The sequence below is a fragment of the Lepus europaeus genome, chromosome 10 (genome assembly GCF_033115175.1).
Source record: "Lepus europaeus isolate LE1 chromosome 10, mLepTim1.pri, whole genome shotgun sequence".
In the NCBI taxonomy this organism is placed as follows: domain Eukaryota; kingdom Metazoa; phylum Chordata; class Mammalia; order Lagomorpha; family Leporidae; genus Lepus; species Lepus europaeus.
In genome coordinates this window covers 67,383,825-67,410,649 of record NC_084836.1, presented here as the reverse complement: position 1 = coordinate 67,410,649, position 26,825 = coordinate 67,383,825, and the positions used below count along the sequence as shown (strand labels likewise).

Here is a 26,825-nt window from a genome sequence, read left to right as displayed (position 1 = left end):
GAGTTTCCATCACTTTATTTTGCAAAAATAGAAAACTCAGCGATATGCAGTAGAGCGGGGTGGAGGGGAGATGTAAACAGAAGGGAGGGGACAGCACCCTGACCCCCCAGAGAAAAAGGGGGAGCCCGTGGGAATCTTACTTGGCAGCTAAATACAAACTGGGGCTTGGAGGAAGAAGGGAGGGGTCACAGAGGCCCTGGGCTCCCCCTCCCAAGACCCCTGGAGGAAGGGGTCGATTCCAGGGTGTAAACAAAAGCTAATAAATAAATAGAGGCTTCCTCTGGGACAGGGCGGGGTCAGCTAAGCAGCATCCCCCTCCCTGGGCCAAGCTGCCCTGGGGATTAAGGGAAAAAGGCACTGGGGAGAGGGATCCCCTGGCCCCTGTGTAGTGTAGGAGGGTCCCTGCCTGATAGCTGAGATGGCAGGCAGGAGGAGCCCAAGGCACATGACGGGGCCGCGAGAGGGGCTTGTAACGGAGGGTACCCGGTCAACACTGCACCCAGCAGAGGTGCAGAGCGCACCGGAATCTGTCCCTTTCACCTGCTGGCCCGGCCCCCAAAATGCAGGGCCAGCCTGCCCCTCCACACACCCGGACCTGGGCACAGAGGGTGGCGTGCACCCGCACCAGCCAGCATTAGGCACCAAGGGTAGGAGCAAGAGGGCGGGCTCAGCCCTTTCGCTTTTGGTCTCTAGTGTTCCTGTTTGCTCCCAGAGGCCCAAGCACCTGGCAGTGGAAGGGATGTGGAAGGAGAGAATCCTCCTCCTGCCTGGACAGCCTGGGACCCTGGTATCAGAGGGGCAGTGCTGAGACCTTTAGAGTCCATACCCAGGCTCACCCCTCCGGCCTCTCTCCTGGTGGGAGCAGGGCAGGCCCCCGGGGCTGGAGACGAAGCCGCTTCGAGCGGGAAGGGGATGAACAGAGGCACCCCTGGAAACTTTGGCAAAAACAAGGAGCTCTTTGGAAGGGGTGGAGAAAGGGCAGAGCAGGTCCTCCCCCGGTCACTGGTGGTGTCTGGGAGATGGTCAGTCCACTGCCTGGAGCCCAACCCCACGGTGGGGGAGGTCAGGGGCCCTGGTCCGGTTGGGGACTTCGACCCCGCTTGCCCTGGCCGCCGGGAGCCTCATCCTCGCTCGAGGCCTTTGGGTGGGAGCCAGGCTGCGAGGAGTCGTCCTCAAACATTTCGGGGTTCTCCAGCATCTCTCGGATCAGGGGGGGCATCGGGCCTGGAATCTCCATCTTCAGGGTAATGGCCCTTTCTGCTCCTACAATGGAGAGGCAAAGAGGCTCAGGGGTGGGCCCGGTGCTGTGGCATAGAAAGCCAAGCCTCCACCTGTAGTGCCGGCATCCCACATGGGCACCAGTTCGAGTCCCGGATGCTCCACTTCCGATTCAGCTCTCTGCTGTAGCCTGGGAAAGCAGTAGAAGATGGCCCAAGTCCTTGGGCCCCTGCACCCATGTGGGAGACCCAGAAGAAGCTCCTGGCTCCTGGCTTCGGATCAGACCAGCTCCAGCCATTGTGGCCATTTGCGGAGTGAACCAGCAGATGGAAGACCTCTCTTCCTTCTCTCTAACTATGCCTTTCAACTAAATAAATAATTTTTTTTTTTTTTTGACAGGCAGAGTAGACAGTGAGAGAGAGAGACGGAGAGAAAGGTCTTCCTTTGCCGTTGGTTCACCCTCCAATGGCCGCCGCGGCCAGTGCACCATGCTGATCGATGGCAGGAGCCAGGTGCTTCTCCTGGTCTCCCATGGGGTGCAGGGCCCAAGCACTTGGGCCATCCTCCACTGCACTCCCTGGCCACAGCAGAGAGCTGGCCTGGAAGAGGGGCAACCGGGACAGAATCCGGTGCCCCGACCGGGACTAGAACCCGGTGCGCCAGCGCTGCAAGGCGGAGGATTAGCCTATTGAGCCACGGCGCCGGCCATAAATAAATCTTAAGAGGCTGGCGCCGAGGCTCAACAGGCTAATCCTCCGCCTTGCGGCGCCGGCACACCGGGTTCTAGTCCCGGTCGGGGCACCGGATTCTGTCCCGGTTGCCCCTCTTCCAGGCCAGCTCTCTGCTGTGGCCAGGGAGTGCAGTGGAGGATGGCCTAAGTCCTTGGGCCCTGCACCCCATGGGAGACCAGGATAAACACTTGGCTCCTGCCATCGGAACAGCGTGGTGCGCCGGCCGCAGCGTGCTACCGCGGCGGCCATTGGAGGGTGAACCAACGGCAAAAGGAAGACCTTTCTCTCTGTCTCTCTCTCACTGTCCACTTTGCCTGTCAAAAATAAAAAAAAAATAAAAAATAAAAAAAATTAAATCTTAAGAAAAAAAAAAAAAAGCAGCAGCAGCAGCTCGGGGGACAAAGCCCTCTGGCCCCTGAAGCGAACTCCCCAGCCTTTCTGAACCACTGTCTGAATCCCCCATGGGGCTCCCGGCTACCTCTCTGACCCAGCTTGAGGGCTCTTGGATGCCACTACTCTGCCAGGAACCTCCATGTGGCCTGCTGCCCAGCCTGCTGTCCATTCATCCCGTGGACCCAGGCTGGTCTCTCAAAGATGCTACCGTGTGTGCCTTCCTCCCGCTCCCCACGAACCCCACTCTCGGGTGCACAGCCTGCCAAGCGCTTCTGGGCCTGTTCTTAGTAACATTCCCAACAGCAGCTGATAGACTTCCTGTGTTCTGGGACTGACTCCTAGATCAGCACACGTGGCGACATCTGCTTTATCCAGCACAGTGCCTGGGGCCAGCGCTGTGGCACAGTGGGTTAAAGCCCCAGTCTGCAGTGCCGGCATCCTACATGTGCACCGGCTGCTCCACTTCCGATCCAGCTCTCTGCTATGGCCTAGGAAAGCAGTAGAAGATGGCACAAGTCCTTGGACCCCTGCACCCACATGGGAGACCTGAAGAAGCTCCTGGCTCCTGGCTTCGGATCAGCTTAGCCCCGGCCATTGTGGCCATTTGGGAAGTGAAACAGCGGATGGAAGACCTCTCTCTCTCTCTCTCTCTCTCTCTCTGCCTCTCCTCTTTCTCTGTAACTCTGTCTTTCAAATAAATCTTAAAAAGGTGGGGGGGGGGGTCGGCGCTATGGCGCAGCAGGTTAACAACTGGCCTGAGGCGCTGGCATCCTATATGGGCACCGGTTAGAGTCCAGGCTGCTCCATTTCCGATCCAGCTAGCTCTATGCTATGGCCTGGGTAAGCAGTGGAAGATGGCCCAAGTCCTTGGGTCCCTGCACCCACGTGGGAGACCGGGAGGAAGCTCCTGGCTTCGGATCAGCATAGCTCCAGCCATTGTGGCCATTTGGGGAGTGAACCATAGGATGGAAGACCTCTCTCTCTCTCTCTGTAACTCTGACTTTCAAATAAATAAATAAATTAAAAAAAAAAAAAAAAAAAAGAGTTCCCAGCTCCTGGCTCCCAGCCCTGGCTACTGTGGGCATTTGGGGTGTGAAACAGCGGATGGAAGCTCTAACTCTGCCTTTCAAACAGATAAATAAATAAATCGGTTTTTTTTAAATGTGGCTACCAGTTGCAGAACTGGGTGTTAAACTCAGCACAGTTCTTTCTTTTTTTTTTTTTTTAATTTGACAGGCAGAGTTAGACAGTGAGGGAAAGAGACAGAGAAAGGTCTTCCTTCCTTTGGTTCACTCCCCAAATGGCTGCTACGGCCAGAGCTACGCCAATCCGAAGCCAGGAGCCAGGTGCTTCTTCCTGGTCACCCATGTGGGTGCAGGGGCCCAAGCACTTGGGCCATCCTCCACTGCCTTCCCGGGCCACAGCAGAGAGCTGTTCTGGAAGAGGAGCAACAGGGACCAGAACCCGGCGCCCATATGGGATGCCGGCGTCGCAGGCGGAGGATTAACCAAGTGAGCCATGGCGCTGGCCTCTAAACTCAGCACAGTTCTACGCACCCTGTGGATTCAGCCTCATGGTAACTCTGTGAGATAGGGTGAACACAGCCTAGTTCACAAACAGAACCACCAGACAGAAAAAGCCAGGGAATCAGCCCCCCCTCCACGTCTCCTTGGTTTTATGTGGCAGAGCCAGGATCCCAGCACAGATTCTTAGTCACTGGGTTCTTGCCGCTGCCTGCCTGCAGGTCTGACCTGGGAGGCCAGCGGCTCTGGGGAGACGGAGGAGGAAGCTCCCTCGTGACTAACCCTTGGTGCTGATGCCCCGCAGGTCGGTGATTTTCATGAGCATCCTTGGGAACATGTAGGGCTGGCTGGGCCGCCGGCGCCGGGCGTACAGCCTCAGGGCCTCCAGCAGCGGCTCCTGCAGTTTGTCCACTTTTTCAGGCTCCTCCAGGTCCATGCGATCTGTGGGGACAGGCACCGGGGAGTGAAGAGGGGAGGAGGCGAGAGGCGGGGAAGACACAGTGACAGCCGCCCGACCCCCAGCTCGCCCTGCCCTGTTGTCTCTGAACCCATCTGCCCCGCTCTAAGCCCTGTAAGTCCCCACCAGCAAGGGGAAAATCACTGCAGTCGGATACCCAGCCCAGCACCAGCATCTATCTGGGTCTTCTCAGCTTCCCCGGGCTCTGCTCCTCTGTTTTTGTCCTAGGTTCTAAACCCGCCAGGAAGCCTAGGCAGCGCGGGTCTGAGGATTCCGGCGCGCGGAGTGGAAAGAAAAAGCAGCCCGAGTGGACGCCAGGGGGCGCCCTCGCACCTCCACAGATGAGGCAGATGGCGCTGAGCAGCCCCGTCTCCGTGTCGTCCATCTCCAGCGGCAGGAGCTGCCCGGCAAAGGCAAAGACGAGGTCTGTGAGGGGCCCGAAGCCTGCGTTGTGCATCTGGGTGCGGTTCAGGGTGAGCCCATCCGAGAAGGTCATGGTGTCCTGCTCCGGAGTGTACCTCGTGCAGATCCGCAGCATCTGCAGGGAGTGGTGGGGAGTCAGGGTGATGGCGCTCCGGGAAGGGGCTGGTACAGGGGCCGGGAACAGAGGGAAAGAGCGACCCGAAGTTGGCACAGGCAGGAAGCCAGGAGGAGCAGAGGCCTGGGTAAGGACTGTCCCAGCAAGTCAGGAGGACATGGGGTGCCCAGGAGTCTAGGACTGGGTCCCAGGGGCACGGGCTGGGACAAAAAGAGCTTGGGTAGAGATGTGGGGGAAGCCTGGGAGGCCTGGAAGGGGAGTAAGGGAACCTTTTCATGGACCAAGAATTGCTGAAGGCCTCCCAGGAGAGCAAGGCTGGGGCAGGACCCCCAGGACCTGACCTACCAGGATGTCCAGGCAGGCGGCCTTGAGCAGAGTGATCTGGTCGGCGATGCTGAGCCCGGTGAAGCCGGGCAGCCGCTTGGCGAACTCCACGATCTTGATGATGCACTTGGTGGCCAACTCACTGAACTTGTCCCACAGCCCCAGGTCCAGCTGCACCCGGTGGTCTGCGCTGGAATTCTGGGGGGTGGGGGGTGGAGGGAGGTTAGGATGCACGCTAAGGCCCGCCCCTGGCCTTATCCGGCGGCCCCCTCCCGGTCCTCGGCGCCCGGCCCCAGGCGCATGCCCATCCTCACCGTGGTGTATTTGCCCAGCTGGCAGAGCGAGGGGAAGGTCTCCTGGTGGGCTTTGCTGACCTTGCTGATGAGTTCCTCTAACTGGGGGCTCAGCTCATAGCTGTCGGGTGACCCTTCTTCCTTCACCTCTTTCTTTTTCTTGTTCCGGTCGTTGCGCACGGCTTAGGGGTGGAGGAAGAGGAGAGGGTGAGGACCCTCGGTGCCTGCCTCGGGATGCTGTCCCCTGTCACTCTCATGTGAGTATCCGATTCCCTGGCCCCCAGTGAGTGCCTCAGTTTCCCTCTCTCTCTTCCTTTAGCTCCTACTCCCGGGCTGCCTGTCCCCAGCCCCACCCAGGGCCCACAGCCCCTGCTCTCTCCCCAGGCCTTTCGGCTCCATCCTGCCCTTCCTGTCACCCTGTGCAAGCTGGGGAAGGGGGGGGCAGGATATGCAGGCGGCAGGATATCCACTTATAGCCTTGGCAGCACAATGGGGGTGGGGGGATGGAGAGGAGGGGCCACCCTAGATCCATCCTTAGGCTCAGTCCTGGGAGCAGGAGAAGGGAGAGGAAAGCCCCCTCCCCACACAAGAAACGGGGAATGCGGAACCTTAATCCCCATTCACGAGAAAGGGAGAAAGGGCCAGGCGGTGTCTCCTGGGTAAAAGGAACTCAATGAAATAGATCAGGGCGAGAGGGTGGTCACCACGGCGCAGGAGCAGGAGCAGGCCAGGGAGCTGCGCCCACCTTCCTTGGACATGCCCACTTCGAAGCACTTCTGCAGCCGGCAGTACTGGCAGCGGTTCCGGGTCACCTTGTTGATGATGCAGTTCTTGTCACGGTGACACGTGTACACCATGTTCTTCTGGATGCTGCGGCGGAAGAAGCCCTGGAGTTGGGGGAAGTGCGGAGTGTCACCCTGGCAGCATGCCCCAGGCCCCACACCACCTATCAAGCACCCATGTGCAAGAGCGCCACCCCGGCACCCATTCACACACAGCATCTGTGCCCCTGGTCTCTGATGCCCCCCACCCCCCAGGTGGTAGCTCTGGACCGTCCCCCCACCCTCCCCAAGCCCACCCATCCCCACCAAGTGCACGTACCTTGCAGCCCTCACAAGAGCTGACCCCATAGTGGTAGCCAGAGGACTTGTCGCTGCACACAAAGCAGGGCTTGTAGACCCGAGGGGGTGGGGGGGGCGAGGGTGAGCTGGGCACCATCTCCTCTGAGCTGGTGCTTTGTGTCTCCACCGCTGCGGGGGTCCAGGGCGGGGTGGGGGGGAGCAGCGAAGTGAGTGTCGGACAGAAGGACCCCCATGGACCCGCCTCTGGCTCACGCTCACAGCCACCTGCTACCACCACAGCACGCTGGTCCCAAGGACCATGCGCGACCCCCTCCCACCCCATCAACACTTACAGAAACCACCCAAACAGCCACCAAGAGCGCAGCTTCTCGTGACCCTGGCCCACAACCCCCTCATTCAGGCCGGCTCATCCACAAGAATGCCAGCTCTGCTCGGTTCTCCAAATTCCAGGCCAAGTTTCCCCTGGGCCTCAGTTTCCCCTATCAAGTGGATGGGCAGAAGGGTTCAGGCCCTGCAGCTCTGGCCTCTTGAAGTCACTCCCTGTCAGGCAGTATCCCCGACCCACCTCACCCCCAGATGCGGGACAGGCAGGCAATTACAGGTCACCCACCTGTAGCTGGCACCTGGCCGGATGACCTGCTGGGACAGTCAGGAGCTAGAACGGGACCTCACTTTCTCTCCAATAGCACACGGTAGATCATTTTTCAAGCTTTTTCCTCTCATGTCAAACCCGTCCCCCCCCCCCCATTAACGACCAAAGTCCTCTCCCCAGAAATCCCCTTAGACAGCAGAGCCAAGGGGCACAGGGACTCGGGACGGTCCAACAGAGGATGCGCACCAGTTTCACTTCCCATCCGGAGATGCTGAGGCCTAGTGAGCACCCCTTGTGATCGGCCCAGGGCCACCCTGCCCACTGAGGGTGCGGCCAAGGCCCTGGGGTCCTTTGGATTCCGTCTAGGTGGCTGAGGAAGGGGAGGCGGAGGTGTTTGTGTGGATTCTCAGGTCTAGAAGCCACTGGGGGTGTAGTACAAGCTGGAAAAGTCAGGTGTTACTGGGTAAACAGGGCTGGTGGGGGAGGGGGCTCTCGGGACCCTCTCAGAGCCTCTGTCTTTGCTTCTGAACTCTCTGGGAAAATACCCCCCACCCCCGCAGCAGCTCAGACATGGTGTCCACCCCCTCGGCTGCTCTGATGTGGCTGACTGAATCTTGTGGGGGAGTGGGTGTGGGGGGCGGTCCTCAGAGCCTAGAAAAATCTGCCAGTATTCAACCTGCTGGACCTCCTCAAACCTGGCACGCCCAAGCCCCTCGCTAGGCAGCGGCCCCCAAACCAACCTCAGCAACACTTTCTTCCTACTAACCTTCCACAGCCCACGTGACCTGAAGTCTGCCCCCACCCCCCACAGCGCCAGGGGAGCTCAAGGAGAGCCCGGGATAGGATGCTGGGGTTCCAAGCTGGCTCCACCCACCCACAGGAGGGAAGCCCTCCCCATCCCCCAACACTGACACACACACACCCACATACACACACACACTCCATTAGCATAAGAATCCTGCTGGAGAGACTCCCCACGGAACAGGGAGAGAGAAAAGAGGGATGCCTTGAAGTCTATTCAAGACTGGGGGCAGGGGGCATGTGGGGAGGGCCCGAATGCCTTCCAGGACGAGGGCACCTCAGGTCCACCCTGTCGTGCCCCTGCCCGCGGGCCTGTGCGTGGGGTGGTGCTCGCTCCCGCGCCGACGCCCTCCCTGCCCGCAGAGAGCCGCCTCATTTCCTCTCTTGCGCAAGCGCCTGGGTGCGGTCAGACTGGCACGGGGCAATGCCAGCCAATTATAAGACTGGGGGTTGCAGGGAGACCGGCCCGAAGGCAGCTCTTCCCGTCACCCACTCAACACCCCTCGGGCGCACCCGCACCCCTGAACCCGCACAGCCCAGCGGCTCCGAGGAGGCCGGGTCTACAACGCAGCCCATCCCCGCCACCAAGGTGCTGCTCTCGGGCCAGACAAGGGCCCCTGCTGGGGAGGAGGGGGTGGACTCCGGGTTTTTCTCCTTTTAAAGCCCAAATTGCTGAAATTGAGGAAATTCCTGGCCAGGCTGAGCGGAGCTTCAAACAAACTCTTTATAACCGGCTGTAAACGCTCCCAGCTGCGAGGCCCAGAGCGGAGCAGCCTGGACTCACAACCTAGCACACGCACCTCCTTGGAAACCCACACACTCGCACACAAGTCAACAACTCCCGGGGCCAGGCTGGGACGCACCAAGGAGGTGACACAAAGCCGGCACGCACCACTCAGCACCAGGCTACGCGTCTACATCAGAACACCTCTCCCGCCAGACAGCCCAGCACCGGGACCCACGGCCGTGAGCACGCAGACACGGCCCGGCTTGCCTCTCTACCCACTCGTCCCCGGGGCAGTGTGCGGGGCCGGGCTTGGGCTGGCTTGGGGGCGCTCAGCAGAACTGTGGAGGCCCAAACATCCTGCCACCCAGATCCATGGGGCCTGAGAAGGCTCAGGGTCCCTGCCCCGCCCCCCAAAAGTCTTCTTGGAAGATTCCACCTCAGCACACACCCCTCCCAACATAGCCCAGTTCCCCATCCTCTTGGGCAATAAGAGGAAGGCTAAGAATTCACAGGAATTTGGTTCAAAGCACTCCCTCCCTGCTTTCTCTGCCCTAAAAAATGGCTCACTTTAATTCTCGCCTGACCCCACCCCAAAGTGCCGTCTCCAGTCTGTCCCCTCCCCCTGCCAGTTTCCCAGTTGTTAAATCTGAGCAGCTCTGCCCTAGAACCAAAAGACCGAAAAGGGAAAAAAAAAAAAAAAAAAAAAAACTCAACTTGTAAACAGCGCTGCCGAGTGCCAAGGAGCGAGGCGCGTTGGCGGGGGCCCGGTGACCCGCGGCGCGCACTCCCCCAGCGCCCGCCGCCCGCCCCTTCCCAGCGAGCTCCCGAGCCTCCCCGACTCCAGCCATCCGCGCCCGGGGTTGCGAGCAGTCCCAGCCCCGGGTAAGTTTCAGGGGCGCTCCAGGCTCCCACACCCCCCATTCCACCCCCGCCCCTGCGCACACCCCACCCCCGCCAGGCTCCGCGGCCCAGGCTTCAAAGCCGCCTCTCATCTGGACTTCATTTTTACTGCCTCTCAGTCCTCAGTTTTTTATTACCGCTCTGGAGAGGGGTTCCCGGGCCCCAGGCCTGGCATCTCCCATTTCAGACTGGGAAGATGGCTCTTTGGGAACCCAGTACTCTGCCTGTACCCGCCGCTGTCAACTCTAGGCTACCCCACCACCACTACACACACAGACTCTGTTTCAAACTTTTCCCTTCCTGCTCAAGTTGTATGCTGGAGCCATAGAGAAAGTTAACTTCCCAGTACAACCCTAGCTGCGTTTCTAAATTAGTCTTTAAATGGGGTAGGGGGGGAAGGGAAGGAGAGTCCAGCCTCCTCCCTTCTGGGCACACAACCCCCCTTGGCACCCCTGAAAGAGAATACACAGGATGGCACTGTGGGGCAGAGCACTTTCCAAAGCCGCCCCCGCAGCCACGCAGGGGCACACACCCTGCCGGACTCACAGGCCACAAACATCCCCACACGGAGACAGGAGGACCTGCCAAGGCTGCCTGGACAGACCCCTGCTCCCACGGCCCGCCACCTAAGCAAGGCGCCGCACACTCCGAGTCACTCGTTCTGCAAATGCTATTTTTTTCCCCCTCGCCCAGCTTCCCACATGGACTTCACAAACACCACCCACGGTCCAGGCTGCCATATCCTTCCAAGGCTGGGGACCTCGGGGCACACCCCAGATATTCCGCAGTGGTATCAACTGCACGTTCCGGCTAAACACCCACCATAAAAACCACACACGCTCCAAACACTACTGCACGCGAGCGCGCGCGCATACACACACACACACATACACGCAAAGGAGACGCGGAGGCCCCCACGTTTAAAGGGCCAGCAACCTCACATAGAAGGGGGGCCAGAATCTCCGTTTGCAACCCTTTTCCACCGTCCACCCACCGAAAGACTGAGCCCCAAGCCTTCCTACTCCCCTGCCCCCACCCCCCTCCCCACCCCCACTCCCGGGCTCGGGTACCTACATTGCAGACTGGCGGGTTGTGGCCAGGCAAAAGACTCAAGTCCGGCGAAACAGGAGCTGCCGGTGGCTCTGCGCAGCAAGCCGGCCCCGGGCCCGGCCGCCCCGTACAGCCGTCGCGGACCCGGGGCAAACGTTTCCATGCAGTCGTACATCGCGACCCGGCTTGGAGGGCAGCTGGGTGCCAGAACACCAAGGACCCGCAGCCGATTCCCCCTCCTCCCCCGGCGGCGCCCCGCTCCTGGAGGGGGGGAGGGGGAGGGCTAGCATAGGGCGCTGGGCTGCATGGGGGGTAAGGGGTGGGCGGGGAAGAGGGGGAACCCCAGCAGGGGAAAGGGACTGGGCGGGGCGCGAAGCCGGGGTTGCCGCTTCAGCCTCGGTCCGGCTCACTCTGGGCGCCTGGGCAGCTAGCACTGGGGAGACCTTTTGTAAAAGCAAAGCCTGGGGTGGGGGGTGGGGCTTGGAGAGCAAAGGGGGCCGGGCACCAAGATGAGCAGAGCTGGGAGTGGAGCGCACACACATACACACACACTCGCTTCGCGGCGCGCGCGCTTGCTTAGACACACATCCGTGCATGCATTTATCTTGGCAGGCACCACGCATTGCAAATATGCAACGGTGCACATGCGTGTCCGCACGCGCAGAAATTCATGGGTGCACACACGCTGGTGCAAACACACCTGGTTCTGGAGAATGCTAGCGAGCGTTCTCTCCCCGCAGCCCCGGAGGCTCGGCACGCATTTGCACTTAGGCGCGTCCCCAAGTCGGGGTTGGGGGAAGGAGTGGAGGAACCAAGCACACGCATTTCCTTTCGGAGTTTTCTCCCTCCCTTTCGACTCTGCCTTTCTCACGCAAGTCGGTACAGGCAGGGGCGTCAAGGATGACTGGGGGAGAGGGGAACGCGGAGGTCCCCCGAGCGCGGCAGCGCTTCAGAGCCGGGGAACCTGCGCCACCTCCACCCCCTCATTCCCAGGCCTGGCTCCGCCCCGCTCTGCGCGCGCGCGCCCGCGCTCGCGCTTCGGGGGCCGAACAGTGCATTCCTGCGGCTCGGCGCGCGCTGCCTCCTCCTTCCTTCCCGTTCTCCCCACCCCCGGTCCGAGGGCCAGAGCGCGCTCCCGCCGTGAACTCTCCGGGAACCCCCCTCGGGGCGGGTGGCCGGGCGCGCTCACCTCCTCCTGACCCGGCCCCGCCCCACCCCGCCCAGGCCGTCGCCAGCGCCGCGGCGGAGTCCCCCCGCCCGTTCCAGCGAACCGAGAGGCTGCCCCTCCTCGCCGCGAGCGGTCCCTCCTCCGCCGCGTCCCGGCCGACTCCCTCGGGTCCCCGAAGCCCCATCCCGCGACTGACACTCCCTGCTGCCTCGCCTGCCTCTTCCCGGCGCGCTTTCCTTGGGCCCCGCTGCGGGCGCGGAACGCAGAACTGACCCCAAGCCGCCCTGTGGTGCCACCCGCGCCTCCGACGGAGCTGCCCCCCGAGGAACAGCTCCCCTCCCCCAGACTCCCCAGCGCGCCAAGTGCCCCACTCTCAAAGCTGGCCTCAGGCTCGTGACACGCCCCCCGCCACAGACACGACCTGTCCCCCCTTCCCCGGCCGTGCCACACTGGGTGTCCCCAGCTCTCCAAGGGCCGCCTCACTCTTGGTTCCCTCGGTTGCCCCTTCCGGGCCTGGGCGCCCTCGCTCGGCGGAGAAGGGGGGTGGGGTGGGCGGGGGCTTGGCCACGTCAGGAGTTTGCCTGTGCCGGGCCTGGCCGAATCGGGGACCCTGGCCCCGGGACAGCGCCAGCGGCGGCGACTCCCGGAAACCGCCCCCTCCCCCGCGCCCCGCCCGCGGGCCGCCCGGCCGCCCGGCGGGCCGGCCCAGCCGGCTCTGTCAGCGCGGCTCACACGGGGAGCGCCGGGGGAGCGGGAGCGGCGCCCGGCCCGACCCCTTCCCCCGCCTGGCGGCTGCGGCTGAGCCAGGGTGGGGCGCGCTTTTCTAAGAATCCGCTGTCGCGGGCGGGGGGCACACTGGGGTGCCGCAGGAGTGGGGCGCCTGACTGGAGAGTCAAGAGCAAGGAAGGGGGTGCCAGGGCAGGCGAGGGGGGGCGGGCGCAGGGGAGGGGCCCGGGTGGCTGCCAGGGGCCGAGGGCGCAGAGCAGGGAAGGGGGGGGGCTGAACTGCGAATGGGAGGCTCGGGGTGGCAGGGCTGACTAGGGGGCTCGAAGCAGAGATGGCAAACTGTACTCTCCCTCCCCGATGCGAGCCGCCCCCCCGCGTGCCCCAAGCCCCACTTCTGAATCCAGCCACCCCCCAAAAAAGGAATCTGGGAGGGGGAATGAGTGAAGTGCAAAATGAGGAGTACCCCCAAAACAAGGAGGAAGAGCCCTGATTAGTCAACTTGAGGCCGTCAGGCCTCCCCCTCCCCCTCCGAAATCTGAAAGGTCCCAATTAAGTCAGGCCTGCCTGGTTGGTAATTAGAACCAGAAGTGGCCAGGCCACGGAGAGGGGGGTTGGGAGGAGGGCACAGGAGGAGTGGGGGGAGGGCTCCAGGAAGCCACGAGTCCTCCAGAGCCCCCCCTTCTCTCTGCCAGATGCACCCCACTCCTCATGGCCTCTCTGTGTCTACTCTCTGCAGGGAGAGGGTGGCTTAGGACTGGGCCTCAGGGCGTCAGACCCACCCTTCCCATCCACACCGCATCCCGATTCTAGACAGGCGCAGTAGCCTTTGGGGAGAGGGTCCGCCATTGGGGGGCTCTAATGCCCCCTCTTTTTCCCCAAAGTCCCCCCCAGCCCTTATTGCAACAATTAGACCCATTAGCCTTGTAGCATTTCATGGGAACCAGATGTTCCCCTGCCAGCCAGCCTTGTGGGAGCAGGACAGGGGCTGCTGCCTGTGATCCCCACCACCAGGGCGCACCCCCTCCCAGCCAGAGCCCCACTACGGCCCCACTACAGCCCGGGTCCCAGAGGCGGTGGAAGGTCCCTTTTCCCCTAGCAAGGCGGCCACTGGCACCCAGATTCTTGCATGGTTCCCCCCTCAGGGCCCCTACCAGCCTGGCAGTGACTTCAGCCAGCCAGGACTGGGTGGGGGGGTGGGGGGCAGCTTACTCCTTATACATCCCTCCTTTCCCCCTCCTGCCACCTTCTGGACAGGGCTTCAGGATAACCAGCTCTGAATTCCTCATGCTAAATTCTCCTTTTCTTCCAAAACCCTCCCTCCAAAAGCCCCCAAAGAGGGGGCATTTCAAAGCAGGGCAGGCCCCGCCCAGAAGGGTCCCACCTGAAGGGCCAGGGGAGGGGTCCCCGGAGGAGGGGGCAGCCAAAGAGCTGTGGGGGTGGGGGGGGACCAGGAGGTGTGAAGGCGGGACAGGGGCCCAAAGCAGGGATGTGAGGAGCATTGGGTAGGTTGGGGGCTGGGACCGGGTAGGGGGCCAGGAGAGGGGGGTGCAGGCTGGGCCCCAGCGGCGGCGGCTCGCCCGGCTCCCCCCGCCGGAGAGGTTTCCTGTTGCAATCAAAGCCCCATTTGTGTCGGCCTGGAGCTGGAGCCGGAGCCGGAGGAGGAGAGACCAGGGAGGGGAGGGGAAGGAGGCAGTCGACTGGGTTTTTTTTCCTGGAGGAGGCCTTGCCGCCCGCCTGCCCGACACCCTGCCCGCCCGCTCCTTCTCCCCTGCGTCTCCCAGGTCTCCCAGCGTCTCAGTCTGCACCTTTCAGCCTGTCTAGCTGCACTCATCCTGTGTCAGGGCCCTGCGTCCCTCTTGTTCCGTGTCTGTCAAGTGGGACCCTTTCTCCCTATGCCAGCCTGCTCTCAGTTTCTCCAAGTGACTTCGCGTGGTCGAGCTGGAGCTCTTTGCCCCCTCCTGGAGGACACAGGCCTTACCCAGGGCCAAGGCAGCTGTCACCAGGTTCAGAGGACAAACAGCCAGGTGTCGGGATACAGCAATCCCTCTCCCAGAGGAGGAGCAGGGCAAGGCTCCCCTTCCTTCCCATAACACCCTGTTCCCTGCAGACGTGATCAAGCGAATATAAACCAAACGCACAAGTGTTTGCTCCACAGGGACGCAGGCGCCGGGGGTTCGAGCACACGCATGCAGGGTGCGTGTGAGCGCACACCCTCACACATACACCCCTCTGATTTCCATACACACAGGCCTGAGCTTGCCTCTGCAGCTAATGCTCCCCTCACCCTGCCCCTCCTCCACCGCGAGGTTCTGAGGTGCCTGCCTCGCCCACTGAGGCCCTGAGAGAGCCGAAGCAAGGGTGTCCCCAAGGTGCTGGGGGCCCCGCCCCAGGGAGAAACTCCGAGTCCCATACAGACCACTGTCTCACTCTTATTCTATGAGAGGGGTGGTGCGCAGCATAGGAGAGAGAGGGAGAGGAGAGAGACAGACTCAAGGTGACCTGGCTATGCCATCACGTGCAGGCCATTAAGCCTGCTCTGTTACATCCAAAAAGGGAAAGCAGGCCAGAGAAATGGGAGACCCTCTCTCCCTTCACTCCAGGTCCCTTCCTCTCCCTTCAAGGACCACCAGGTGCTGCACACCCCACACCCATGCAAGCTGTCTGCACCCAGCCTTCCCTTCCTCCCCAACCTGCCTGCCACCTCCCTGCCCAGGCCTGTCCCCTGCTGTTAGCCACACCCTCCCCAGCTACCAGCCCTGGGTCTGGCCCCTCCCTCAGATTTCTCCCTGTCCAGCCCTCCTTCAGGGCAGCCTTTGGGGTTGAGAGCCCAGCCTGACCCTTTCTCTACCTTGACCTCCCTTTGAACCCTGACCTTGATCTCAAGTGTGGCCAGGGCACTGGGGACTGGCTCCTGGCTCTCAGCATTCTCCCCGCTCCCAACCTCTCCCTCTTCCAGCTCCTGGGGAAATCAAGTCCCAAGAACTGAAGGGCACGGCTGCATGGAAGACATTCATGTGGGGAGGGGTGGTTCCTTCCCACATCCCCAGAGCCCTGGGACAGATTCATGGGGTGAAAATGAGGTAGGGAGGCAGCCCAGCTGGAGTTTCCAGAAAGGGGGCTTTGTGCTCTCGTTCACCTGCACGCCACTCAAATAACCCTGGTTGGAGTCTAGACACGCCGCCGGCACACCTTCGGCAGCCCCTTAAGTACCTCCTCACACTGATTCTTTGTTGCTGCACACACTGGAATCCTGAGACCGATGGAGTCCCAGGGACACAGTGCATAAGGTCTGTACACACACACACACACACACACAAACACACACCCTTTCTCCACAGGAGCCCAGGGGAACTGCCAGCACAGGCTAGTCACTCCTTTCACATCCAAGTACCCCCTCCTGATGGCCCTGTCGCCTTTCTCCCACCTCCATCTTTCTCCCCTTCAACCATTTTTCCCTTCTCTCCACTTGAGGCCATTTCTTCACCAGCATACACTGCTGAGCCTTCACCTCACAGAGCCCAGTGCCCTGCCCACCCCCTACCCCACCCCGCAGCTTGTGGGTGCCAGGCACGCCCACCAGTCACAGCCCAGCCAGGAGGGACAAACTACCAGATGGGATGAGGGGAGTCCTGAGGGAGCAGGAGAGGCCCAAGCCTTGCCTGCTGTCAGCACCCAGAGGCTTAACCCAAAGAGAGCGGGCCTGGGGGACAAGTAGGGATCTGCACAGCACATAGGCACAATGCCAGGCCTGGAGGTGGGGGAGGAGGCCAGCACACACGTGGCTGGAGGAGAGGATGTTTCTGGAAACACACCCCCCCACACCCCTGATTACTTATGGTACAAGAGTCACCTTCTCTGTGTCTGTTTCCGCCTGACCCAGAACCAAGCCCGAGAGTCTCCTGACCCCAACGCATCCCTTGGGCACCTGGTACCCAATTTATTTCCTCTTTTACAGCCTCCCCCTAATTCAGAACGATCTCACCTCTTGCTCACAGAGCAGCTGACTGGTCTCCCAGACACCTCTCCTGTCCAGCCTGGCTCTCCCCACCCTCCCACTGCGGGGCTGTACACCCAAGGCTGGTCCCCCTCTGCTAGCTGGCTGATATGGGAGGCAGGTACAGCCTTCCCAGTGTGGGGCCTGCTACTTCTCCATCCTGTAGGGGCAAGATGCTCCTTTTGCAAACACTTCCAGTTAGCCCACCTCCAAACCTCCCCCTGCCCCAAGACCCCCAAACCCTCTGCCTCACTGGAGGACCAATCTTGCAACTCATCCACCCTCCAAATGCCCTCCTGTTTCCATCTGCCCTTATCCCCCAAGGTCCCTGAGACTCACACAGAGAGGCCATCTCCTTGGGAAGGTCAGGCTGGCCCAGGCCCCGGTAGCTAGGGCTCAGCATCTCGAATGGCGGAGACCCCCTGAGTGCCCCTGGAAAGGCAAAGGGGAAGCCTGCCCCCGGGTAGCCAGATCCAGGCCCCAGGGCACCAGCTGTAAAGAGTCGCTCCTTATTGGTGGCCATGGCAGCTGCGGTGTGGGAGTCCCCTGGGGTCTGCAGTGGGCGGGGGAGGTCTTCAGCCACAGCCCCTGCCCATGCCCACTGCCTCGGCTTGGGAGGCTCCGTGCCCGCCCTGCCTGGCCTGCCCACTGGGTCTCCAAGGGTCCTAGAGAGAGAGAGAGGGAAAGGAGATTTGAGTGAATGACCACTCTGAGGTCCCGAGCCCACGGCCCTCTGTGCTGTGCGGGTTAACACTCCCCAGGTGCAGGGCGCTGGTGGTGTGGAAGACAGAGCAAGGCAGGCGCTTACACAGGCTCTGAGAGACTCCAGACTGGCTCCAGGGAAAGTTAAACTGCTGAATGATGCGCTAAGGATCTCTCTGTCTCCCCCCTCCCTCCTTCATGAGAGGCCTTTTAGACTGAAAAGTGACTATAAACCACCATAGCCAGGCTAGACGTTTGCTTTAACCTTTAGTCCTATCAAGAAGAAGTTATAACCCCATTTCACAGATGAGAAAACTAAGGCTAAGTAACTGTCTTAAGGTGACATGGCCATAGGTGGTGGAGAGCCAAGATTCGAACTCTCTGCCACCCTGGAGAAAGTTAACAGATCTGTGGAGCAGTGCCCCAAGTGTGCAGTGATGACGGGCACAGACCTGGAGCCAAACTCCTGAACTGATATCCCCCCTGCCACTTGCTGCCGATGGGACTTGGGTGTGTCTCTTAAGCGCGCTCTCTCTCTCTCTCAGCTCACAAGGTTGTCGTGAGTACTGGTTTCACATATGTAAGGTGTTCAGGATGATACACAGCACATCCTAATGCTATGTGCAGGTATCCCTAGCCTCTGTACCTGCTCATCCTCCGCACCTCTCTTTTAATTAGCATTTCCTTCACTATCTTTCTCAGTTCTCCCGGCTTCCTGTCTCCCCTCCCAGTTCTTTCTGCCTGCAATTATTCCTCACCCTGTCCCAACATCGCTGGCAGCCTCTTTGACTCTGAGGACGCCCTGGCCCCCTGCTCCCCTGCCAGGTCTGGTATCAGGGAGCTCCTTCACTCCTCCGCTTGCTTCGCGTCTCACCTCCGGGTCCCCTGCTTGTGGGAAGCTCTCTCTTGCTTCCTCTCCTCCCTCAAAAGTAGGCTTCTCCCAGACATGTTTAGCCTGAGCCCAGGGGAGAAAAGGGAGGGAGAGGGCACGGGCACGGCAGGGCAGGCAGGTGGTTCCTCTCCTGGAGCTCTGATGAAGCCAAGCCCCAGACCCACCCACCTGAGTAGGGAGCCTGTGGCCTGAGTACCTCCGCCACTCAGACCCTAAGGGACTGCTGGGAAGAAGGGCAGAGGGCTCCCTGGGCAGACAGGCCCAGAGGTCGGTAGGTAGGGGTTTACGTCTGCCCCTCTTTCCAGCAGTACATACTCCCAGCCTCGGTACCTCTCAGCCTGTGTGCCTCTGCCTTTTGTTGTTGTTGGTGGTGGTGATGTTGGTGTTGCTGCCTCTCTAACTTTCTACCTTGGCCTTCAAGCCCCCTGAGGGTCAGTTATCAAAAATTGTGGTCGTGGAGGGCACAGGAACTCAGAACCCAATGCCACCCCCCCTTCCCTTAGGCCTGATGCAAGAAGCAGTCCCTGCCTCTCACCAGGCACCACCCAGGCCCCCAGCACCCTCAAACTCCAGCCCAGTGTCTGCCCAGGCCCTAAAAGGCTCAGCTGTCAGTCCCCAGTGGCCCTCTCCCTTTGCTTCCCTATTCCATGAAGCCCTCATCCCTGGTTAAGCCCAGGTGGAGCCAGGAGTCCTGGGCCCCTTGGGCCCCTGGGCCACAGCTCAACAGGCTGGGCCACATTCCAGGTGGATTAACCCCTCCAATGCCAAGGGTGAGAAGCTAGTAGAGGACCCCCTGGTCTTCCTCAGACTCTGCTCAGATGGGAACTGGACTCTTGGGCTCCTTGTCTTGCTTCTCACCTGCAGCTGGGAGACCTGAGGGCAGGCAGGAGGGCTTCAGGGGAGAGGTGGCCCCAGGGAGGGATGCCCATATTCCTGGTCCTCAACAAGGAATGATGCTGTGACAGGAGAAGGGACAGCCCAAGCCCCCCCCCCCCCGGCCCTCCCCCACTGTTGGGACAAAGAGAACAAGGATTCTTCCCAGTGCTGAGCCCCAGTTTCTCTTCCTTGGCTGGGAAGAGAAGGGGAGGGTGTTAAATCCAGGGTAGAGGGAGGCACCAAGAACTGAAGACAGAGCAGAATCAAAGGGAATCCCCAACTAGACCCCCAGATGCCCCAGAGAAGTTCTCCGGAAGGCATCTCTCCTCCCAGCACGACCCCAGGGATGCCGAGCCCGCGGTGGAGGTGGGGAAGGGGCTCTGACAAAGCTGCCTCTCTTAGAGCCAAGGTAGAGTGGAGGAGAGGGCACGGATGAAGGGGGCTGCCGGATGAAGGGGGGCGTCTCCCTGCTGCCCTGCCCGCTCCACAGCCTGGAACAAAGCTGCTCTTGTCGGCCGCTCTCCGCCCGCTGCCCCCCTCCCCTCTGTATAAACACGACCACCTTTTTCCATGACCCCAGCGCCAGCCTGGGCGGGGAACCCAGGCATCCCCTGCTCTCCTGCCTGGGCCCCCAGCCTGCTCCTCAGGAGGGAACAGCAGTGGGCTGGGTCTCCCTGGCTTCGTGCCCCCCCCCTTGGGGGAGTCCAGACCCCACAGTCTCCACCTCTCATCCCCCAGGTGCCCTCCCTCCACCCCACTGGCCCCAGGGAGGGGCAGTGCCCAGGAGGCAGGCAGGCAATGCCAGTGGAATGTGTGTGGGCATCGGAGGGCACGGGCAGGGTGGGGCAGAGGGGGAACTGGAGGTGCCAGTTAGGTGGCTTTCTGAGCCAGGGGTGGGGGTGTGCCGGGTGGGGGGGCGTGCCCTGTGCTACCTACGCGGTGCTAAGCCACAGTGTGTGCCTCTACGTGAGACTCTCTTTGGGATTCTGGAGCGCCGGGCACCCTGCCTGCACTCCCCTCCCCATCTCCCCCTCCACTTGCCTCGAGGATATGGGACGCTGGCTGTGGTCCCCAACCCCACATCTGAGGAGTGACCTCAAGGGTTCACACCTCAGGCTTGAGGTCTTGGACCCCAGCAGCCCAGGGCATGAGCCCTTAAAGGGGTGGGGGGACAGTCGTCATCCAACCTTCTAGCCTCAGGGACCCCTCCTCCCCGCCCCTCCACCAGCACCATCCGCGGTACAGTCTTACCTCTGGCCACCTGCAGAGATGCCCTGCTACATACTGGGTCAGGTTGAGGGGGCCAGGCTGTAACTGCTGAGGACAGAGAGGCAGTGTCAGTGGGACTCCAGACTAGGACTCCGGGCTCCCCGACCGGGTGTCTTCCTGCTCTTCCTTTGTTCCATCTGGGCTCCCCTCAAAAACACTCCCGGGGAGCCCCCCACCTGGGCTGGAGGAAGACGTGGTGAGGGGTGGGGCATCTCAGAGAGGGACCCTGAGCTGGCAGAGCAAGACTTCACATCCCTGCCCTGCCCCTCTGCGATGCTGGACCCAGGTACTGGCCTGGGGACCCTTTTCTTGCCCTTCTACTGAGCAGAAGAAACTTGGACCTGCTGAGACCAGCGAATCCTCAGCCCCTCAGAGCCCCCAGGGGGCAGGGGAGATTGGGGTGGGAGATGTCTCCCCGCAGAAGGGAGCCGTTCTGCCTCCGGCTCCCGGCACAAAAGTAGAACAGATGCCCCGTAGCAAAGGAGACCCCCGAAGCTCTCCCCACTACGCACTGCAACCAAGCGCAGGCACCCAGCCCGTGCCCAGCCCGTCTAGAATCTTCCCACATCAGGGCTGACCCCCACAAGCCCCGCGGACGGCCTGCCCGGCCCCGGGGGGAGGGAACGGCCCCGCGCCGCTCCCCAGCGCACCCTCCCCAGTGTACCTCGCCGGAGGACCCGGGCGTCCGCGGGCGGCGAGCCTGCTTCCCCGCCTGACTCACCTGGAGGGGGAGGGAGGGGAAGGGAGGCCGCGGAGCCCCGAGGTCCCGGCGTCGGGCGATCTCGGGGATGGCGCGTCGCAGTGTCAGGGGCTCGCGGCAATGGGGGGCTCCGGGGTGGGGGGGCACGGCTCTAGGCTGGGACTGTCCCGGGGCCTCTCGGAGCCCGCCCGCCCACGTGACCGCCCCAAAATATCCGACACATTTTCTCCCAAACCGCACACTGACTCTGCAGGCGGGGACACGGAAAATATTTTCTTTCTTTTTCTCCCTCCCCACCCCCCCCACCTCCCTCCCTGCCCAGCTCCCTCCTCCCCCTCCCGCCCTCGCTCCTCCCTCCCCTGCCGCCTGCCCCTGCCCGGCTCCCTCCTCGGTGCCCTGAGGCTGGGGGGGCGGGGGGGCGGGAGAATGGGGGGGAAGGGGGCTGGGCGGGGCGGCCCAGGACGCCTGGGTCTCTGCCCCTCCCATTTGCTCAGCTTCGGTGGCTCCATCCCCGGGGAGGCCGGGCAAGGCTGGCAGAGGAGGTCAGCGTCCCGGAGCCGTGATGCCAGCCTTTTCTCTCTGGCACTTTCCCCTTTCCTGCCATTTTGGGGGGACTGGTGGAGTTGTCTCCCGTCAGGCTGTGGTTGTCCCGGGCCAGAGTCTGGTACCTCCCCAGGGCTGGCATGGGGGTTGGATGAGGTCCTCCCACGGGTGGGGTGATGGGGCAGCAGTGTGCCAGGGCAGATGTCACTGTCCTTACCCTCAGCCTAGCCTTCCCCCCGAGACCAGAGAAGCCTGGCCCTTCCCCTAGCCTACCCCCAGACAGCCCCCTGCAGCCCCAGGAGCAAACTGGTTGAAGCAGCGGGGGTTGTAGGGGGTGCTGAGGCTTAGGATCCCAGACCACCTCCCTCCCACCCTCCCCGGAGTAAGCTCCAGGAGTTCGGACGCCTGGGTCCCAGGCCACCGGCGCCATCCCCACCTTTAAGCTTGGATGTGGAGGGGGTGAGGCCGGGGAGGAGGGTGGGAGGAACTGTGGCTGGGAGTGGGAGGAGCCTTGGGCTGGGTGTGAGGGAGAAAGCCCAGGCAGAGGGTGTGTGTCTGCCTTAGCCAGCACTGGCCTGCCTGCTGCCTGCCCGGCTGGTAGATGCGCCACGAATGTCGACGTGTGTGTGCGCGTGTGTGTATGTGTGTGTGTGTGGTGTCTGCTAGGGACATTGTCTGACTGCAACACGACTGACACAGACCCTCAGCCCTAGCGTGCGAGCCCCCAGCAATGTCGCAGACACAGCAATAGACAGGAGGGTCTTTAGTCCGAGCTCTGTGAATGGGACCCCCGAACATGCCCCCCCCGGGGGGGATTGGGCTTGGAAGTGAGGAGGGGGAGAAGGGAAGCTTTAGAGAGAGGCATGTCCAGGCTGCTAGCCTGGAGACACACACTCCAGAGGACCTTATCCAGCAACACTCCCAGGGTGGCCAGCACCTGGAGCACAGGCTCCCGGGTGGCGTCACATTTTCCGTACTGGAATGACTGTCCTCGCTGCCACGCTGGGGACCGGGTGCCCCCCCCACCCCAGAAAGGGCACTTTGGGTAACCAGAGTCAGATGAAGGAGAGGGGGAGAGGAGGAGAAGGGGTGTCAGCAGGGGTGCAGACAAGCCTTCCCTCTCACTGCAAGGGTGAGAAGAGCTGGGAAAGCTACCCCCAGGGTCCTGTCCCCCAGTGGCCTGGCTGCTGTTGACTCTGCCCGGTTCCCAGGAGAGCAGCTCTCAGCCATGTGGGAGGGGTGTCTGTTGGGGAGCTGGACCCAGGCGTCCCGGGCTGGGGTGGCAGGGCTCCTGCCAAGAAGCTGCGAAGTTAACCCCTCTTGCCCTGCCCTGGTGGCTGCTGGCGGAAAGAGGGCGGACCCAGCTGCGGTTTGGGAATGTGGCCCTAATTCTCCCCTCCTCCTCCTCCCTCCCGGCACATCTGTAGTTGGTTTACACTGAATGAGTCTCCTGTCCTCCTGAACCAGGGAGGGCACGGCTCCCTCCCTGGCAGAGCGTTCTGACACAGACCCAGCCACCACCCCGTGACGCTCACCTCTCTCAACTCTCCCCTCTCCTGCTTTGGAAGGACTGGTCCCAGGACCGCTGGAGGAGCAGATGGGCACTGGGAAGCTAAAACAGGGGACAAGACACTCAGGGTGGCCTCCGAGGGTGCAGAATTCCATCTGTCTCTGCCCCCTGCTTTGTCTTGGTTGCTCTGTCTGTCTGCCTCTGTCTTTGTCTCTGGCAGGCATTTGTCCATCCATCCGTCCAACTAACTGGAGCTCCTCCCATCTGGAGGCCTCCGCGTCCCCATCCAAGGACTAAAGCCAGGGGCGATGCCCAAGAAGACTCACCCCACGCGAGCCTTACTCCTGGGGACTACCTCTGTCTCTCCCCAGGACCCGAACCCTAAGATCAGCTCACTGCAGCAGATGGGGTGGGGGTGGCGCAGGGAAGAGGGCCGTGGCCCAGGACTTGGCCCTCCTCCCATCCCCACGCCTCATCTTGCAGTGGAGCCAGCTATCTGGCGGGATTCCAGGAGGGGGTTTGGGAAGAGGGCTTCCTACTCTGGAAACTGGTGGCAGGCACCCTCCTGCTTTCTCTTTCCCTTGGGTCAGCCTGGTTTCCAGGCTTTACTGTTTGTGGCTGCTCCACTCTGTCGCCCTGGCAACTTAGAGAAACTATATCTTGGGGGCCCTAAGACCAGGCTTGCTTTGCTCCCCTCATTGCAGAGCAGGGGCAAACAGAGAGCTGAGAAGGTGAGGGAAACGATGCATACAGACTTCCAGCCCACCTGCCCCGACTTGGACTTGCCTATGTTGTCCCACTCCTAATTTTGCACCCTTGCCTCCTCCCCACTGGCATCATCGGGGCACCGAATTCATCATCATTTTCCCATGCCCAATCTCCCGCTGCAAGGGTGTCCTGTGCCGAGCGAGCTCGGAGGTGGCTGGCAGATGTCTGTGGGGGGTGGGGGAAGCTATGATATAACCCCCAAGGACATCATTAAGGCATGGAAGTGCTGTCGGGGCTTGGAGACCAGGGGCATCCAGGGAGAGTGCGATGAAAACATGTTTTGTTCAGCACGTGTTCTCTCCCTTCCCCTCTTCTCCTACCCCCCCCTCCCCCCTCGGCCCCGCTGTGTGCCAAGGCTGGTGCCAGCCCTGCTTGCTCAATGCCACCCCTTGAACAGGGCCTCCTCTGCTGCTTGCCAGCCTGTTGGCCCCTGGTGAGTGAGTTTGTGTGTGGAAGGTCTTCACCAGCCCGCCTGAGTGCTGCCCAGATCTCCAAAGAGAATAAGGCCTTGGTTTTGGAGACACTGGATTTGAGGACTAGCCCCAACTAGCTCTAGGAATCTCTTCCTTGGATAGATGCACGATTCATTAATTCAACACATTTTTTATGAAGCACCCACTGTGTGCCCAGCAGTCTGCTAGGCCCAGGAAATGCTCTGTCCTCGCAGGCTCATGGTCTGATGTGGTCAGATGCAGACAGCTCACAACACTGCAAGGAGGATTATCTGTGCGGAGGAGCACCAGGTGCTGTGAGGACCGGAAGGTGAAAAGGCATTTCCCCAGCTTGGTGGATGCAGAAAGTGGAGAGAAGGGAAGGCCCAGAAAGGTATATGCAAAGGCCCTGGGATTGTGGTCCTGGCTCTGAGCCGCCCTGCTCCTCCAGAAAGAAGAGGGGCCTCCATTGCTGCACCCCAGCTGGACTCCAGTGTGCCACAGGGAGGGAGCAATGTGCACACTTCCTAATGGCCAGAGCAGACACCGGGACCCCTGCTGGCTACCTTGGAGTGATTTCACCCATTCCCTCCTCCAGACAGAGAGCAAAGAGGCGTCACAGGCTCAGGCTTGAGATTATACTCCCAGAAAGCAAAGCTGGCTCGGCAAATCCTCGGGGGCGAGGGATTTCTGAGTTGGCCCAGAGTTGGGGCCTCACCAGACAGAAAAGCCCTCTGCTGTGCGCCTGCTCTGCCTCCTGCCCTCCCCTCCCCCTGCCCCGATCCAGCCCTGACCTGTCCCACTCCCTGGAACGAGCCCGCCTGCCTCCACAGTTACCTGGAGTGTGCACTGGCTGCCGGCTCCAGGTGTGTGCCAGCCACTGTGGGGGTGTGGGGTTAGCTGCCTGTTTCGCATGAACCTCCTTCCATGGGCTGGGGACTTTCTCTCCCCACCCTGGGGAACTTTCCTCCTGCCCAGGCACAAAGTTCCAAGATTTCTCCTTTCTGAAGAAAAGAAATTGAGGACCCTTTGGAGAAGGAAGCGGGCTTCTTTGTGGCTGTACCTTCCCTGGAGCTGCCAAGGAGGTCATGGGACCAGTGGGGTTAAGTTCCAGCCCTGCTCTGACCCACTTTTCTCCCTGTGCCCACATCCCCTGGGGCCAGCCTGGCACCCCCACACCCACACCTGGGACTTCCCCCAAGTGGAAACTCCCAGAACCCGGGTGTCCTGCCTCCACTGCCAACTCTCACCAGCTGCCTAGGTTCTGTTCAGTTTCAGTTGGGTCTTCCCGTCTGCCAGCCTCTGACCAAAGTACATCTCTGCCCCAGGCCCAAAGGGGCCCCAAAGATGTGGGCCCACCCTTTCGGGCCATCCTTGATGTCTGGCTGCCCCCTCTGGTAGACTCCTTTGAAAAGGAAAATAAGGGGCCAGGGGTAGGGGGTTCTTGGAGAGCTTTGTTGAGTACCTACTGTGTGCCAGGCATTCTGGTAGGCATGCACCTTACCTCATTCAACCCATACCATGGGGAAGTGCAGAGAGCTGGCACTCACCATCCCCCTTTACAGAGGAGGGAGCTGGGAACCAGAGAGGTTGAGGGACCCGCCCACTACCACACAGCTAGGAAGCAGTAGATGGGAACTCAGGTTTTGGTGGTCCTGAGCTTTCTTCAGTACAACAGCCATCCTCCCCTTCTGCAGTAGCTGCCCACCGCTCCATGGGATGAGAGACTTGGGAAACTGAGCTCAAGCCAACCCAGAAAACACTGACTCAGCATCTGTCAGGTGCCAGGCACTGTTCTCAAGGTGTGATGGGAAACATGGGTGTTTGGACATCAGCGTAGGGGTCTGAACAGGGGGGCCTGGAGCAGAGGAAGAAGCAGAGAAAGAAGAGGTACTTTGATTTCCTTCTTTACAGCATGTATATAGATACTATAGGGGCCGGCACTGTGGTGTAGCGGGTAAAGCCTCTGCCTACAGTGCCGGCATCCCATATGGACACCGGTTTGTGTCCCAGCTGCTCCACTTCCAATCCAGTTCTCTGCTGTGGTCTGGGAAAGCAGTAGAAGATGGCCCAAGTCCCACCCATGTGGGGGACCCAGAAGAAGCTCCTGGCTCATGGCTTCGGATAGGCGCAGCTCCGGTGGCCAACTGGGGAGTGAATCAGCAGATGGAAGACCTCTCTCTCTTTCTCTGTCTCTCTGTCTCTGTCTCTGTCTCTCTCTCTCTCTCTCTCTGTGTGTGTGTGTGTGTGTAACTCTGACTTTCAAATAAACAAATAAATAAATCTTAAAAAAAAAAAAAAGATACTATAAACAGGGGCTGGCTCTGTGGTGCAGTGGGTTAAAGCTTTGGACTGCAGTACCGGCATCCCATATGGGCACTGGTTCGAGTCCTGGCTGTTCCTCTTCCAATCCAGCTCTCTGCTATGGCCTGGGAAAGCAGTAGAAGATGGCCCAAGTCCTTGGGTCCCTGCACCCACGTGGGAGATCTGGAAGAAGCTCCTGGCTCCTGGCTTCGGATTGGCGCAGCTCTAGCTGTTGCGGCCATTTGGGGAGTGAACCAGTGGATGGAAGACCTTTCTTTCTCTCCCCCTCACTGTCTGTAACTCTACCTCTCAA

At 61.1% G+C, this 26,825-nt stretch overlaps 1 protein-coding gene across 3 annotated transcripts; it reads right to left on the bottom strand.

Moving 5' to 3' along the window:
* RARG (retinoic acid receptor gamma) lies at positions 1-21,127 on the bottom strand. 3 transcript variants are annotated; one of them, XM_062203609.1, is made up of 10 exons: positions 20,978-21,127; positions 20,239-20,304; positions 16,857-17,182; positions 6,579-6,727; positions 6,223-6,364; positions 5,499-5,659; positions 5,206-5,382; positions 4,656-4,860; positions 4,148-4,306; positions 1-1,263 (listed from the first exon to the last, which is right to left on the bottom strand). In XM_062203609.1, the coding sequence occupies exons 3-10, from the start codon at positions 17,038-17,040 to the stop codon at positions 1,064-1,066; spliced, it is 1,377 nt and encodes a 458-aa protein (XP_062059593.1). In that variant the 5' UTR covers positions 17,041-17,182; positions 20,239-20,304; positions 20,978-21,127; the 3' UTR covers positions 1-1,063. The 3 variants fall into 3 exon arrangements, with proteins under 3 accessions (XP_062059593.1, XP_062059594.1, XP_062059595.1); XM_062203610.1 differs by lacking the exons at positions 16,857-17,182; positions 20,239-20,304; positions 20,978-21,127 and adding an exon at positions 10,654-11,614; XM_062203611.1 differs by lacking the exons at positions 16,857-17,182; positions 20,239-20,304; positions 20,978-21,127 and adding an exon at positions 7,170-9,432 and having other exon boundaries at positions 2-1,263.
* Between the last annotated feature and the right edge of the window lie 5,698 nt (positions 21,128-26,825).